The sequence below is a fragment of the Bufo gargarizans genome, chromosome 7 (genome assembly GCF_014858855.1).
Source record: "Bufo gargarizans isolate SCDJY-AF-19 chromosome 7, ASM1485885v1, whole genome shotgun sequence".
Lineage (NCBI taxonomy): Eukaryota > Metazoa > Chordata > Amphibia > Anura > Bufonidae > Bufo > Bufo gargarizans.
Genome location: NC_058086.1, coordinates 149,014,843 through 149,029,169, shown reverse-complemented (window position 1 = coordinate 149,029,169; position 14,327 = coordinate 149,014,843). Strand labels below are relative to the sequence as shown.

The 14,327-nt window shown below is 44.1% G+C and overlaps 1 protein-coding gene across 4 annotated transcripts in view; it reads right to left on the bottom strand.

The window, feature by feature from the left end:
* Positions 1–14,327, bottom strand: part of LOC122943647 (carboxyl-terminal PDZ ligand of neuronal nitric oxide synthase protein-like) — a 98,887-nt gene that overhangs the window by 43,562 nt on the left and 40,998 nt on the right. For 2 of the 4 annotated variants that reach the window (XM_044301543.1, XM_044301545.1), the window contains exons 3-4: positions 9,341–9,451; positions 6,918–6,976 (exon numbers count right to left, since the gene is read on the bottom strand). In XM_044301543.1, coding sequence (XP_044157478.1) covers positions 6,918–6,976; positions 9,341–9,451 — 170 coding nt within the window. The remainder of the gene's footprint in view (positions 1–6,917; positions 6,977–9,340; positions 9,452–14,327) is intronic. The other 2 variants (XM_044301544.1, XM_044301546.1) reach the window with 1 other exon arrangement.

Sequence of the window (14,327 nt, the reverse complement as noted above, 5' to 3'; positions counted from 1 at the left end):
AGTGAGGGGCAATCGGGTCCAGGCCTGTACCTTGCGTCTGAATTTACCGTATTTTTCGCCGTATAAGACGCACCGGCGTATAAGACGCACCTAGGTTTTTGGGGAGGAAAATAAGAAAAAAAATATTTTTAACCAAAAGGTGTGCTGTGGGTTTGGAACTAGGTGGTCTGTGGATGGCACTATTACTGGGGATCTGTGGATGACGGACACTGTTATGGGGGGATCTGTGGATGACGGACACTGTTACGGGGGGATCTGTGGATGACGGACACTGTTATGGGGGGGATCTGTGGATGACTGACACTGTTATGGGGGATCTGTAGATGACGGACACTTATGAGGGGGGATCTGTGGATGACGGACACTGTTATGGGGGGAACTGTGGATGACGGACACTGTTATGAGGGAACTGTGGATGACGGACACTGTTAGGGGGGAACTGTGGATGACAGACACTGTTATGAGGGAACTGTGGATGACAGACACTGTTATGGGGGGATCTGTGGCTGGCACTGTTACAGGGGGGGGATCTGTGGATGGCACTGTTATACATGTGTCATCCACAGACCCTCCCAGCCCATAACTGTGCCATCCACAGATCCCCCGCCGCTCCAGTATACTAATATAATATGTCTTATTCAGTTAATAGTTATTAAATATGCCTCTTTATTCCTAAAAGTACCTTAAATCCTAAGCGCTTAAGTACAATGCCGGCAGGCCGGGCGGCCGGCGCGGCGCGTCACTCACTGACGTCACTTGCCTGCGCCGCCTGCTTCATTCATAAAGTAGGCGGCGCAGGCACGTGACATCAGGGAGTTACGCTGCCGCCCGCCCGGCCTGCATTGTACGGATGCGCTTAGGATTTAAGGTACCATTAGGCATAAAGGGGCATATTTAGTAACCATTAATTGAATATGACATTTTATTAGTACACCGGAGCGGCGGGGCGGGCCTTTAGTACAGTGACTGCACCGCCCCGCCGCTATTGCCGGCCCCAGCTCCTCCTCCCAGTCCCTCCCCGAGTCCCCGCTCGCTTTGCATCGCATCCAGCGATGTAAAACTGACTGCATTCGCCGTATAAGACGCAGGGGCATTTCTCCCCCATTTTGGGGGAAGAAAAAGTGCGTCTTATACGGCGAAAAATACGGTATCCAGCAAAGGGACAAGATTCAATTCAGCAAAGTCCTGGGTCTTGGCAGACACCTGAATTTGCAGGTATTTAAAAGATGTGACTACCTGCAGCCCTGCAGTGGGGTTAACGTCACTGTTTGTACTATTAGACAATGGCATCAATACCGACTTTGTCCAGTTAATGACCAAGCCAGGCGGCTCACCAAAGTGGTTTATTAATCGACATGGCCTCTGGAAGAGAAGAAGCCCATTCATCCAAAAACAGTTGTAGATCATCTGCGTATAAGGCAACCTTTTCAGATAAGGACCCATATTGGAAGCCTCTTACTGCTACTGCTGTTCTAAGCGCTGCCACCAGAGGTTCCACCGCAAATGGTAGCAGCGACAGAAGGCAGGCCCTGTCTAGTCCCCCTGTGCAAGGGAAAGGAGTCTGAGAGTCTTCCATTCACCCGTATTCAGGCCGTGGGACAGGCATAGAATAGTCGGATCCATTTAAAAAAAAAACAGGTCCAAAACCCATCTTTCCCATCACTGTCCACAGGTATCGCCATTCCACGCTATTGAATGCTTTGGCTGCATCAAGGGATGCAACTGCCCCCATATGTCTACTTTATGTTGGCATCATTTTGGTAATGTAATTTTATTTTTTTAGGAAGTTAGAATGTTAAGAATTTTAGCAGCAATTTTGGGAATTTTTAGGAACATTTCCAAAGTCAACTTTTTTAAGGACCAGTTCAGTTCTGAAGTCACTTTGTGGGGCTTACATAATAGAACCAACCCATAAATAACCCCATTTTACAAACAAAACCCCTCAAACTATTCAAAACTGGTTTTAGAAATAGTTAACCCTTTAGGTATTCCATAGGAATGAAAGCAAAATAGAGGTGACATTTTAAAATGTAACTTTTTTTTGCAGATTTTCCATTTTAATAAAAATTTGCCTGGAACACAGCAAGGGTCAACAACAAAACAAACCTTAATATTTGTTACACCGATTCTGCAGTTTGCAGACACACCCCAAATGTGGTCGTATACTGCTGTTTGGGCACAGAAGTCAAGGAGCGCCACATGGTTTTTGGAGGGCAGATTTTGCTGGAATGGTCTTTGGGCACCATGTTGCATTTGAAGAGACCCTGAGGTTCGCCCACAGTCAAACCCCCCCCCCAAAAAATGACCACATTTTGTAAACTACACCACCCAAGGAATTTTTAAGGGGCGTAGCAAGTACTTCACTCAACAGGTGTTCCATATAATTTTTAATACTTGGGTGTGAAAATGAAAAATTAAATTTTTTTATTTTACAAGAAAATGGTGCTTTAGGCCCAAACTTTCTTTTTCACAAATCCCCCACAATTTGCTACCCACTTTCTCCTGAATACAGTAACACCCCAGCTGTGGTCGTAAACTATTATTTGGGGATATGCCAGGGCTCAGAAGGGAGGGAGCAGCACCCGGAGGGCTTATTTTGTGTAGGACAAGCTGTAGTTTTTATTGGCACCATTCTGGGGTACATTTGGTTCTCTGGTTGCTTTTTATCTGATTTTGGGGAGGTAAAGTCACAAAAAAAAAAAAAAACTGTGTAATTTTTCTATTCTTTTTCTAGACCGTTTACTTGATGTGGTAGATCATGTGATATTTGTATATGTCATTACGGACACAACAATACCAAATATGTCTAGTGTTTATTTTTACATTTTACACAATAAAAACATTTTTAGAAAAAAAAAATCATGTTTTTGTGTTGGCATTTTCTTAGAGCCATATTTTTTTCATTTTTAGTGGCTATAGTCTCGTGTGAGGGCTTGTTTTTTGTGGGACGAGGTGACATTATTATTGCTACCATTTTGGGGTACATGCGAATTTTTGATTGATTGATATTATGTTTTTTGTGAGGTGAAGTGACAAAAAAAAAAAGCTGCTGTTTTGGCATAATTGTTATTTGGGTTTTTTACACCGTTCACTTGATGGCGTAGATCAAGTGATATTTTTGTAGAGCCAATTGTTACGGATGTGGCTATACCAAATTTTTTTTTTTTTTTTTACATTTTACACAATAAGAGCATTTTTAGAAAAAAATATGTTTTTGTGTTGCAATTTTCTTAGAGCCGTATTTTTTTTAATTTTTCTGGCTATGGCGTTGTGTGGGGGCTCCTTTTTTGCACGATGAGGTGATGTTTTTATTGCTACCATTTTGGGGTACACACGACTTTTTGATTGATTAACATTATGTTTTTTGGGAGGTGAGCTAACTAAAAAATCTGTTTTGGAGTAATGTTTATTTTTATTTACAGTGTTCACCTGATGGGGTAGATCATATAATATTATTATAGAGCTGGTCGCAACAACAACGCGGATGCCGCGATTCCAAATATGTCTCTTATTTTTTTCTTCTATTCGTAAAAATTTTTAAATAACGGATTTGGGGGGACATTTTTTTTTTCCAATGTGAAACTTATTTTTTATTTTTCTAAACACAATTTTTTTTATTTTTCACTTTGTGTCTCCCATAAGGTCATACAAGACCTTTGGGGCACATTTAACTTCATTTTAAATTTTTTTTTACTATTGATTTCTCCTGTAACTGGGGCTGACATAGTAGCCCTAGTTACAGTGGAAATACAACCCCGAGAGAGGCTGCATAGCAGAATACAGCGCTGTACAGCCTCAGTGCAGGGCTGATCAAGGTCTGTGGAAGACCCGACAGCTACTGCACTCCCGCACTGCCCCGGCGGTCACATGACCACCGGGCTGGGACATAAAGTGGAATAGCGCTTCCTGATCTGTATACACAGTGCTCGGCAGCTGAAAGATTAGCGTGCAGCTGCCATCTCTGAAAGGACGTTCCAGAACATCCATTCAGAGATAAACTGACCACCCAAGGACGTTTATAGTCTATGGGCGGTCGGGAAGCGGTTAAACAAGGTTAGGGGTAGAGATCAGAGGAAGCCATTACAAACATAATATATTTATACTGGATGGTGTGTTGCCTTAGAGGTTTTTTGAGACTTTCCTATTGGTGATTATTTATTCTCAGGATAGGTCATCAATATCATATAAGTGGGGATTCAGCTTGAGGGGGCTGTGGAACTTAGGTGAGCCCTTCTGGGTCTTCTACGGGCCTGTGATGTCACGTTCATGGGTCACTTACGGGGGAATTTATCATCATTTGGAGAATATTTGAAGTCAGTTTTGCTTCAGTCTGGGTTGGAGTACTTTGGGCCACATTTATCAAATGGTGCAGGTTGTTCGATAAATTTGGCTTGTCCTTAAACCTAACACTTCTGTCTAGAGAAGCTACTCCAATTTTCCTACTCCACCCTCCTCCTGGAGTGAGATTGCGACTTATTTGTGACTTGTAAAAAAAAGTCTCAATGATAAATCTGGCGATAAACTCATTAACATAGCTCACCACGCCCACTTTTCCACCCATATTAAAGCCTCGTGCACACGTCCGTGAAACACGGACCGTGTGATACCAGTGTATTACTGTACTGCGGCGGCAGTAGGAAGCGCACGGCGTCATAGCAAACAATAACGCCGTGCGCTCCTGGACTCAGAAGAAATCCAGGCCCGGTATCACACGGTCCGTGTTCCACGGACGTGTGCATGAGGCTTTACAAAACTGGAGTGAGTGAGTACACATGCAAAAAGTTGCAAAATTTTGTGCGAGTGTAAAAATTCGCAAATTTTTGTGCAATCATATATATTATGCGCAAGCGAGTGAAAAAAAGTCGCAAAAGCCCTATTTTGCAACTTTTTGATGCCAGGTATGAAGGTATGATAAGTCAGGGCCAGATTTATCATTAGCTCAAGTCAAAATAATGGAGTGAAAAAGTCGCTAAAACTGTGTAAATATTTGCGACTTTTATTGGCTCTGCGCTATGCTTGCCAGTTTTCTGAAAGTGGGCGTGTTTTCTTATGTAAATTAATCTCTGGACAGATTTACTATTGCGACAATTTAAAAAGTTGCTAAAAATTGCGCAATTTCACTCCAGTGAGGACCATACTTATCTTATGCGACTTTTTAATAAGACGTGCGACTTTTTGGTAAAGATGTGCAACTTTTTAAAGCCGCTTACTGAAGGATAAACTTCTATCGTCAAACCACATTTATCACAGTATTAAAGGACCATTAATAAAAGTGGAGTAAGATGTAAGTGTAATGATAAATCTGTCCCATAGTCTTTCTGTGGTGAATGGAACTGAGCTGCAATATCAAGCACAGCCTCTATGCAATGTACGGCACTGTGCTTGGTATAATATGAAGTGCCCATCCAAGCACCACAGCCTTTTCAGCTGATTGGCAGGGGTGCTGGAAGTCAGACCTCCACCAATCTGATATTGATGAACAATTATGAGGATAAGTCCTGGAAGACCCTCTAATGTGCACCTGTTGATTCAGCGTAATTTTCTGAATAAGGCTACTTTCACACTTGCGTTTGGAGCGGATCCGTCTGGTGTCTGCACAGACGGATCCGCACCTATAATGCAAACGCTTAGATCCGTTCAGAACTGATCCGTTTGCATTACCATAACCAAAAATGTATTTATTTTTTTGTTCATGATAGTGCAAACGGATCCGTTTTGAATTTACATTGCAAGTCAATGGGGGACGGATCCGTTTGAAAATTGAGCCATACTGTGTCAACTTCAAACGGATCCGTCCCCATTGACTTACATTGTAAGTCTGGACGGATCCGTTTGCCTCTGCACGGCCAGGTGGACACCCGAACGCTGCAAGCAGCGTTTGGGTGTCCGCCTGCTGAGCGGAACGGAGGTCAAACGGTGCCAGACTGAGGCATTCTGAGCGGATCCGCATCCACTCAGAATGCATTAGGGCTGGACGGATCCGTTCGGGGCCGCTTGCGAGAGCCTTCAAACGGAACTCACAAGCGGAGCCCCGAACGCAAGTGTGAAAGTAGCCTAAGCTGGCATGCGTTTCGTGAACAAGGAGGATACAAGTCGTATAATAGCTATATACTGTATAGTGTTATTCCTCATGTACTATTTTTAGGCTCCATCTCCAATTGCCTGTTCTCTGAAACTGCTCCCTCCTACTCTCTGGGCTGCAACTATAACCTGATCTCTCAGTGTAGGACTCTTGTGTATGGATTTTATCAGTGACTTCAGTGTGAGTGATCAGTGCAGGAGGAAAAAGAAAGGAGTCTGATGAGTGGATGCATAAGGATTCCTCTGTTATAATATATATTACAAAGTTTCTCATGTTCATTTGTACTACTGATTTATGGAAAAAAGCAAACTATACTTTTTAAGACTTGCACATTCAAGCTGTATGATGTGCACAAAGAACATGTGCACAGTCTGCAGATCTACAGCGGCCTGTACGGCATTGTCCCCATGGGCTAAAACAAGTCCACAGCAATGGCTAGCCATTTTAGGAGCCTGCCGTGCCTCTGCTTCCATAAGTAAAAAGGAAAGCAAAAGTCAATAACACCCCCTCCTGGATAAAAGACGGCTAGGTACAACTCCTCCCTGAAATGCAATAAAGCAGTATGCTAACACAAATCACTTCCACGATACAGTAGTAATCCCTTTTTTTTTTTTTATCAGAGGACCATTCCCCTTCCCATGAAGAAAGCAGAACAGAATTCCTCAGCTGGACGACCTAGGATCTCTTGTAGTTAATGGATGCACCTAATGGAGTCCTGGTACAAGTCACATAAATTACTCTCATTGGCTAAACCCATCTGGCACCAATTACTAATCACATGTTTTTTCCTGAGCCAAAGCAGGATTCAATTCACGTATGTGTTGCAGGCACCAACCTGTAGATAGGATCTTGCATGACCAACATCTTGCTTTGATCCCAGTCCCACTCCTTCTTCTGTAAGAAGACATGGTTAGTCAGTAATGCTGATACACAACACATGGCCACCTAGTTCAGCCTCGGGTCACTTACACCCACAACCTCCGTACACTGTTTTTTATGGGTAAACTCACCACATACATCTGATTAAGGCAGTGATGCTCAACCTGCGGCCCTCCAGCTGTTGCAAAACTACAACTCCCAGCATGCCTAGACAGCCTACAGCTATTAGGGCATTCTGGGAGTTGTACTTTTGCAACAGCTGGAGGGCCACAGGTTGAGCCTCCCTGAATTAAGGCCTCATGCACACGACCATGTGTTCTGCAGTCCACATACCGAAGCTACACAAAACATGGATGTGCATGCCGCCATTTTCTTTTTTCCCCTTCTATAGTAATGTCCTATCCTTGTCCGCAAAACGGAAAAGTATAAGACTGCAGCGTGGACATATGGATGCGGACATCACACGGTGTGCTTATATTGCATGAATGTATGCACGCAAGTCACTAGCAAACCCCTAATAAGACAGGCTCATTAAAGAGGCTTTATACCATTTTCTTACTGATGCTCTCATCCTCTGGATATATCATCAGCATCTGATCAGTCGGGGTCTGACACCGGGCCCACGCCGATTAGAGAAGGCAGTAGCGCTGCAGCTTTCTCGCTGCGGGCACACCCGATCAGATGATCTATCCAAAGGACAGATCATCAGTAACAAAAAGGTATAGAACCGCTTTAAACATCACATCTACGGTCTCTGTTAAACGATGCATCTGATACAGGCCATAAAGTGCCATCCATCACCCATAGGGTTCTATTGTAGAAAATGTGTGCATTTAACACATATTATTCTACTGCTAATGCATATCTTTGTATTGTATGGGGCCTTTCAGAACGGATCCGTTTGTATTATCTTTAACATAGCCAAAACTGATCCGTCATGAACACCACTGAAAGTCAATGGAGGACGGATCAGTTTTCTATTGTGCCAGATCCGTCCCTGTTGACTTACATTGTGTGTCGGAACAGATCCGTTTGGCTCAGTTTTGTCAAGCGGACAGCAAAACCCGTTTAATAGCGGTTCCCTCACTTCAGCATTTTGCTGCAGCCATTATGGTAGCGAGACTGTTCTGATAATGAGCCGGGCTGCAGGGAACGTCTAAGGCCGCGTTCACATCTGTGTTTTGAACTCCGGCAGTATGTTCTGGCGGTGGAACAGGCTACCAAAATTCACTGTATCAGGCATTACTGGATACCATTGAGCATCGCTGGATCCCTATTTACTATAATGGGATCCGCCTGCTTTCGGCCGGACAAAAAATGCTGCGTGGAGTATTTTTTGTCCATTCGAAAGCCAGCATGTATGCCGAATACAGGGCCCAGAATGGAGTGCCAGCGTCAACAATGCAGATGTGAACCCGGCCTAAGTAATGCCATCTGGCAACTGTCTGCGATTGTAATCCACACTATAAATAATAGGTCCATGTGTCAGAATATTACATTGGTCTAATATTAAGACTGTGATCCGTATTCTTACACAGTGTAAAGTGCGACACTATTAGTAAATCTGCCCCATTATGCTCAGCCACCGGTCCATGTTCTAGCTGTGTAATTTGTTTTATCTCAGCTCGGTTACATCCGTCATGTTGCACCCTTTCATTATGGGCAGCTATGTCATGAGATCCCCGGTCTGACTACCAGTCAGGATGTCAGTCTCCCCTGCGTGGCCCACTTCCTGTGTACTACAGGATTAGATCAGCATCTATCAAATTCTTCCTGACAGACCACTGCTCTCTCCACCCATTTCCACCTTCCTTGATCCTCTGTATGTCTCCCTGTGTACAGAATGCTGCTTACTGAATGAAGCAGGGGTGCAGTGATAGCTGTATGTACCACAAAATGGCACCACTGAAAACCACAACTTGGTGCGCTAAAAACAAGCCCTCACTTGGATCCGTTGGTCTGCGCTTCCAGGTCTGTCCCTCCGCACAGCCAAAGATAGCACATGTCCTATCTTCAACCACATTTTGCGGATCGCTGATCCCTTAAAGTCAATGGGTCTGTACTGTGGTTTGCAAAACGGACACAGCCCTTTGAATACATCCTTATACTGCAAGGTGAATGCCCTGTTTTATTTTATTTTTTTAACGGTCACCCCCCACCCCCCAAACAAAAATATCAATAAAAGTTATACAATGCATTAGAGGCACCCTAAAATGTTACTATTTAGTCCCACAAAATATGCCTGTCAACAGAAAAGTAAAAAAAAAAAGTTATGACCTTGAAATGCACAGCTGAGAAAGGAGAACATAAAAAGCATAAAGGCAAAAAGGCAAAGAACCTCCTTGCTTCCATAACTCAAGAAGACTGTAATGAACATACAGAAAACATGTCTGTCACCTTCTTTTTCTTCTTTAGAACCACTTTCACCCCATCTACAGACACCAATAGGTTGACTTTCTTCTTCTTGATGTTCTTTGCTTTGAATTCATACTGCAGAAGAAAGATATAGATATAAAATTTAACTACCAGGGACGGAAGGCATCAGGAAGAGACACAAGATTTCTCTTTCACATTCATGGAGCTGGTGGAGGCTAGAGACACAATATAAATGCAGTCAAGAGCCCGAAACTCAAGTAAAAGTACAGTAGTCCTATGATGGAGGTCATACAGCAGCATCTGCCACCCACAGTGTACCATTGTAATGTACCGGCCATACAATTTTTACTGAATGCAGTTGAACGGAATAGCGTAGTCTACTGAGTACCGGTCAGATAGATGCCACAAGGACGTTCTTCAGACCTCTGTCAACCTAATTTAAAGGGGTTCTGCAGTTCTTTTAAACTGATCATCTATCCTCTGGGTAGATAATCAGCATCTGATTGGCGGGTTTCTGACCCGGGACCCCCACTGATTACTTTGAGAAAGCAGCGGCGCTGGCAGTAGCGCCACAGCCTTCTCACGGTTTACCGCAGGCCCAGTGACATCACGACTAGCATCAATTGCCTGGGCGGGGCTAAGCTCCATTCAAGTGAACAGAGCTTAGCCCCGCCCAGGCCAGTGATACTAGTCGTGACGTCACTGGGCCTGCGGTAAACAGCGAAAAGGCTGCGGCACTACTGCCAGCACCGCTGCCTTCTCAAACAGCTGATCGGTGAGGGTCCCTTGTGTCAGACCCCCGCCGATCAGATGCTGATGATCTATCCAGAGGTTAGATCATCAGTTTAAAAGAACTGCAGAACCCCTTTAATCCTATAGGCACGTTTAGTCTGTATGTCGGCTTTCCCGGCGAACAGACTAAACATACATAGCAAATGTGATGCAAACCTAGCCTTAGGTATGCAAATGAGCTCTATTTCCAAAATGAAAATAAAGGTGAGCCTCCAATGTCACTAGATTTAAGGCAGTTATCCTATAAATCCATTTTCAACAGGCCTTGAGACAGTTTAGTATTATAGCTAAACCAGTACCTAATCTGCAGAGAGTTGTTTTGGGGTAATTGCTCCTCATCAGTGCACAGCAGAGAGAACTGGCTTAACTAACACCTATTAGATTCTATTTGTAAGGAGAAATAGTACACCCTGGATCCTGACAAAAGTCTCCCATCCAGCTACGCCAGTTGTCTCTGTTCTGCACTGATGAGGGACAATCATTCCAAAACAACTGTCTGCAGATGAGATACTGGTTTAGCTATAATCTTAATTTATGTCTTAAAGGGATTCTGTCACCAGGTTTCACCCCTGTCAGCTAAACATATGCTGATGTTCAGGGCCTCATCAGGATTCCTAATGTGGGCTTCTAAATGTGACCCGTAGCCTTATTTTGCTAAAAAAACTGGTTTTACTAACCTGTCACTCAAAGAAATAAGGTGCCCAAGGGGATGTCAAGGGATGCAAGGTGCCGGCTGCACCCACCACAGTTTGTGCCCAGCGCCGCCTTTCCAGACATCTGCACCGCCTCCCGCTCTCCCTCCCTCCCCCTGCTGTAAGATCTTGCGCGTGCGCACAGGGCTCTGCCTGATGCGCCCGTGCAGACTTCTCGATTTGGCTTCTTAAAGCGAAGTGCGCATGCGTCGGCACTTCGCTCAACCCAGGTATGACCTGCACTCTGGCGACAGGCTCTCAGAGCCCTGTGCGCACATGCGAGATCTTACAGCAGGAGGAGGGGGGAGGGAGGGAGAGCGAGAGGCGGCACAGAGGATTATGAGGGCGGTGCAGAAGTCTGGAAAGGCGGCGCTGGGCACGAACGGAGGTGGGTGCAGCCGGCACCTTGCATCTCTTGACATCCCCTTGGGCACCTTATTTCTTTGAGTGACAGGTTAGTAAAAGCAGTTTTTTTTAGCAAAATAAGGCTACGGATCACATTTAGAAGCCCACATTAGGAATCCTGATGAGGCCCTGAACATCAGCATATGTTTAGCTGACAGGGGTGAAACCTGGTGACAGAATCCCTTTAAGGCTTGTTTAAATGGTTGAACATTGACTTACAGGAGAGCTACCTTACATCCGGTGGCATTAGAGGACCAGCTTTCTTTTCTTTCTGGAAAGAGAGACAATTTGCATACCTTTTTCCCAGAGGAGTTTTGCATGACCTGTAAGACAACATCTACTAGGTGCATAGTTCTCCTGCCAGATCCTAACCTTAGAGACACAGAGTACTGTGCACGTGAGCCATCTTTATTTGCAACAGTGGGGGTCCTAGAGGTTTGATCCCCACCACTCCTTTTATCATTTTTATGCATGACAGGTTATAAAAGTAAAAAACAAAAAGGGCTCCCATGGATAAACCCTGTAACAACTACATAAAATATATATATTTTTTATTCAGCGTTCATTCTTTTAGGGAAATTGAATTTTTCTTCACCTCCTACGGCAAGTGCCATCATTATTACAGATGTAACTCTTGGGCCCCTGCGGTTCTACTAAACCAAACTCAGATCTACTACAGAACATGGAATCAAATTTTAAAGAGTATAATGCAATAAGGAAAGGAACAAGGAAGGAAATCAAACTCGGCACTGATTACCCTGAGCTTCCACTAGAGGAAGCGTGATATCGGACGGAGCTTGCCATGACTCATTATTCAGAACCGCAGCATCTCCTTTAGGATACAGATCGGGAACAAGTCCAGCTTCCTATATCGTAATTAATGGCTGTATAATTCAGATATTTATAAACCCAGGACAATTCCCTCTATTAATATCCAGCTACAGAAAAAAAAAAAAAGAGAATCATTTTCTCTAAAATCAGGTTCGTTTACTGGAATCTTAGTGGGACATTTATCAAATCTGATAGGTCAGTTTTGTGGCTTGAAAGACGCAAGTGATGTCGATTGCAACGCTTTCTGCGACGTTTGGTTTTCCTTGTCACTTTTCACAGAGGTCTATGTAAGGCTAGGTCTACACGACGACATTTGTTGCGCGACATTTTGTTGCACCAATGTCGCGCGACAATTTTTATAATGGCAGTCTATGGTGTCGCACTGCAACATGCGACATGCTGCGACTGCGACGCGACAGTCGCAGAAAATCCATTCGAGATGGATTTTTCTGCGACTGTCGCGTCGCAGTCGCAACATGTCGCATGTTGCAGTGCGACACTGCAGACTGCCATTATAAAAATTGTTGCGCGACATTAGTGCAACTTTTTGTCGCGCGACAACTGTTGCACCCTATCTGTCGCGCAACTTTTTGTCGCGCGACAAATGTCGTCGTGTAGACCTAGCCTAAAAGGGCTAAAAGTGAAATTAGATTACGGCTCATTTATTATGTGCGACTTTTGCAAATGTTGCCACCTATGCCAGGTCCACTTTTGCATATATACATGTAAACCACAATACAAGCACACCAAATATATTATTTGTGCCATTTCATAAATTTGGTGCAGGCACACAAAAGCAAAGACAGACTAAAAACTGACACAAAAACTATCGCAAATGATAAATGACCCCCTTAGTGTGCAGGGATACACCCCTAACTGGTAACACCCCTCTGGACCTTTACTGCAAACTGATATTAATTTATTCATAACTTCTAGTAGGCATAACAAAGGAATGGTACATCAGGGATTCATGATGCTCCAGAACTGTTATACCATGGGGATGCAAATAAGCCAGACAAGTCAGGACAGACCCTTTAAAAAAAGTACTTCTCATTATACATGTTAGCAATGTGTGACCATAAGTCCTGGAAGCCCCTTTTAAACATCCAAACCTAACACAGAATTCCTTACCCTAAGAGGACCTGTCTCCTCTCCAGACCTAGCTATTTAGAAACTATTGAAACCAGATTTCTGAATCACCTCTGCATTGTACCATTCACCTGTTATTCCTCCTAGAAGTTTATAAATTAACTGACAACTGGGTTTCAACATTCTCCTTTTCACCGGGGTGTACCCATACACAGTCTGATAGCGCCACCACTGACTGAATACTATCAGACTGTGTAAGAACCCGCAAATAGGCTCAGGATTTGATAGATTATGGAGAATACAATAATTTATTAAAACTGACATGTCTGGAGACGTGATAGGTCCACTCAAATTCTAATAGTGCAATTCGACAAGTTCTGTGCCAAAAAAATCTCCAAAAAGAGTTCGAACATGTAGAAGTCCTAACTGGACCTTCACGTCTAACAGGAGGATGCCCCTTTAAAGAACATCTGTACCGACCCGTTACATGTGCACTTGGCAGCTGAAGGCGTCTATGTCAGTCCCATGATCATATGTGACCGCATTGCTGAGAAAAATAATGTTTTAATACATGAAAACGAGCCTCTAGGAGCAATGGGGGCGTATCCATTACTCCCAGAAGCTCTGCTCTCTCTGCAGCTGCTCCGCCCTCTGCACTTTGTTTGACAGGGCCAGGCAATGAAAACGCCATCACGCCTGTACCTGTCAATCAAAGTGGAGAGGGAGCGGGAGTCGCAGAGAGAGCAAAGCCAGTAGGTGTAACGGCAACGCCCCCGTTGCTCCTCATTTGCATATATGAATACAGGGCCAAGTGCACATGTAACAGGTCAGCCAGTGTCATAGGTACAGATGCCCTCTAAATCCTCAGAAGATTAGTAGAAGAAATAGCTGTATCCATTATAATATGGTGAGAAGTGTGAAATTCAGCAACCATAAAATCCTATCTGTCCGTGTCAACCGGCCCTTCCGCAGAGGATAAGTTGCTGACAAACTTGGAGATTGAACAGGGGCTCTTATCACACAGTTTCCGTAAAACCGAGGACCCCGGCTCCATCTCCCGTACATCAGATAATAAATCCGTGCTGTGAAGAGGTCCTTGTGAGCGAATACAGATCAGACTCTTCTCATGCGTGATGCAGCGGCCTGCGTGGAGTAATTACCGATAATAACTAGGTTGGCGG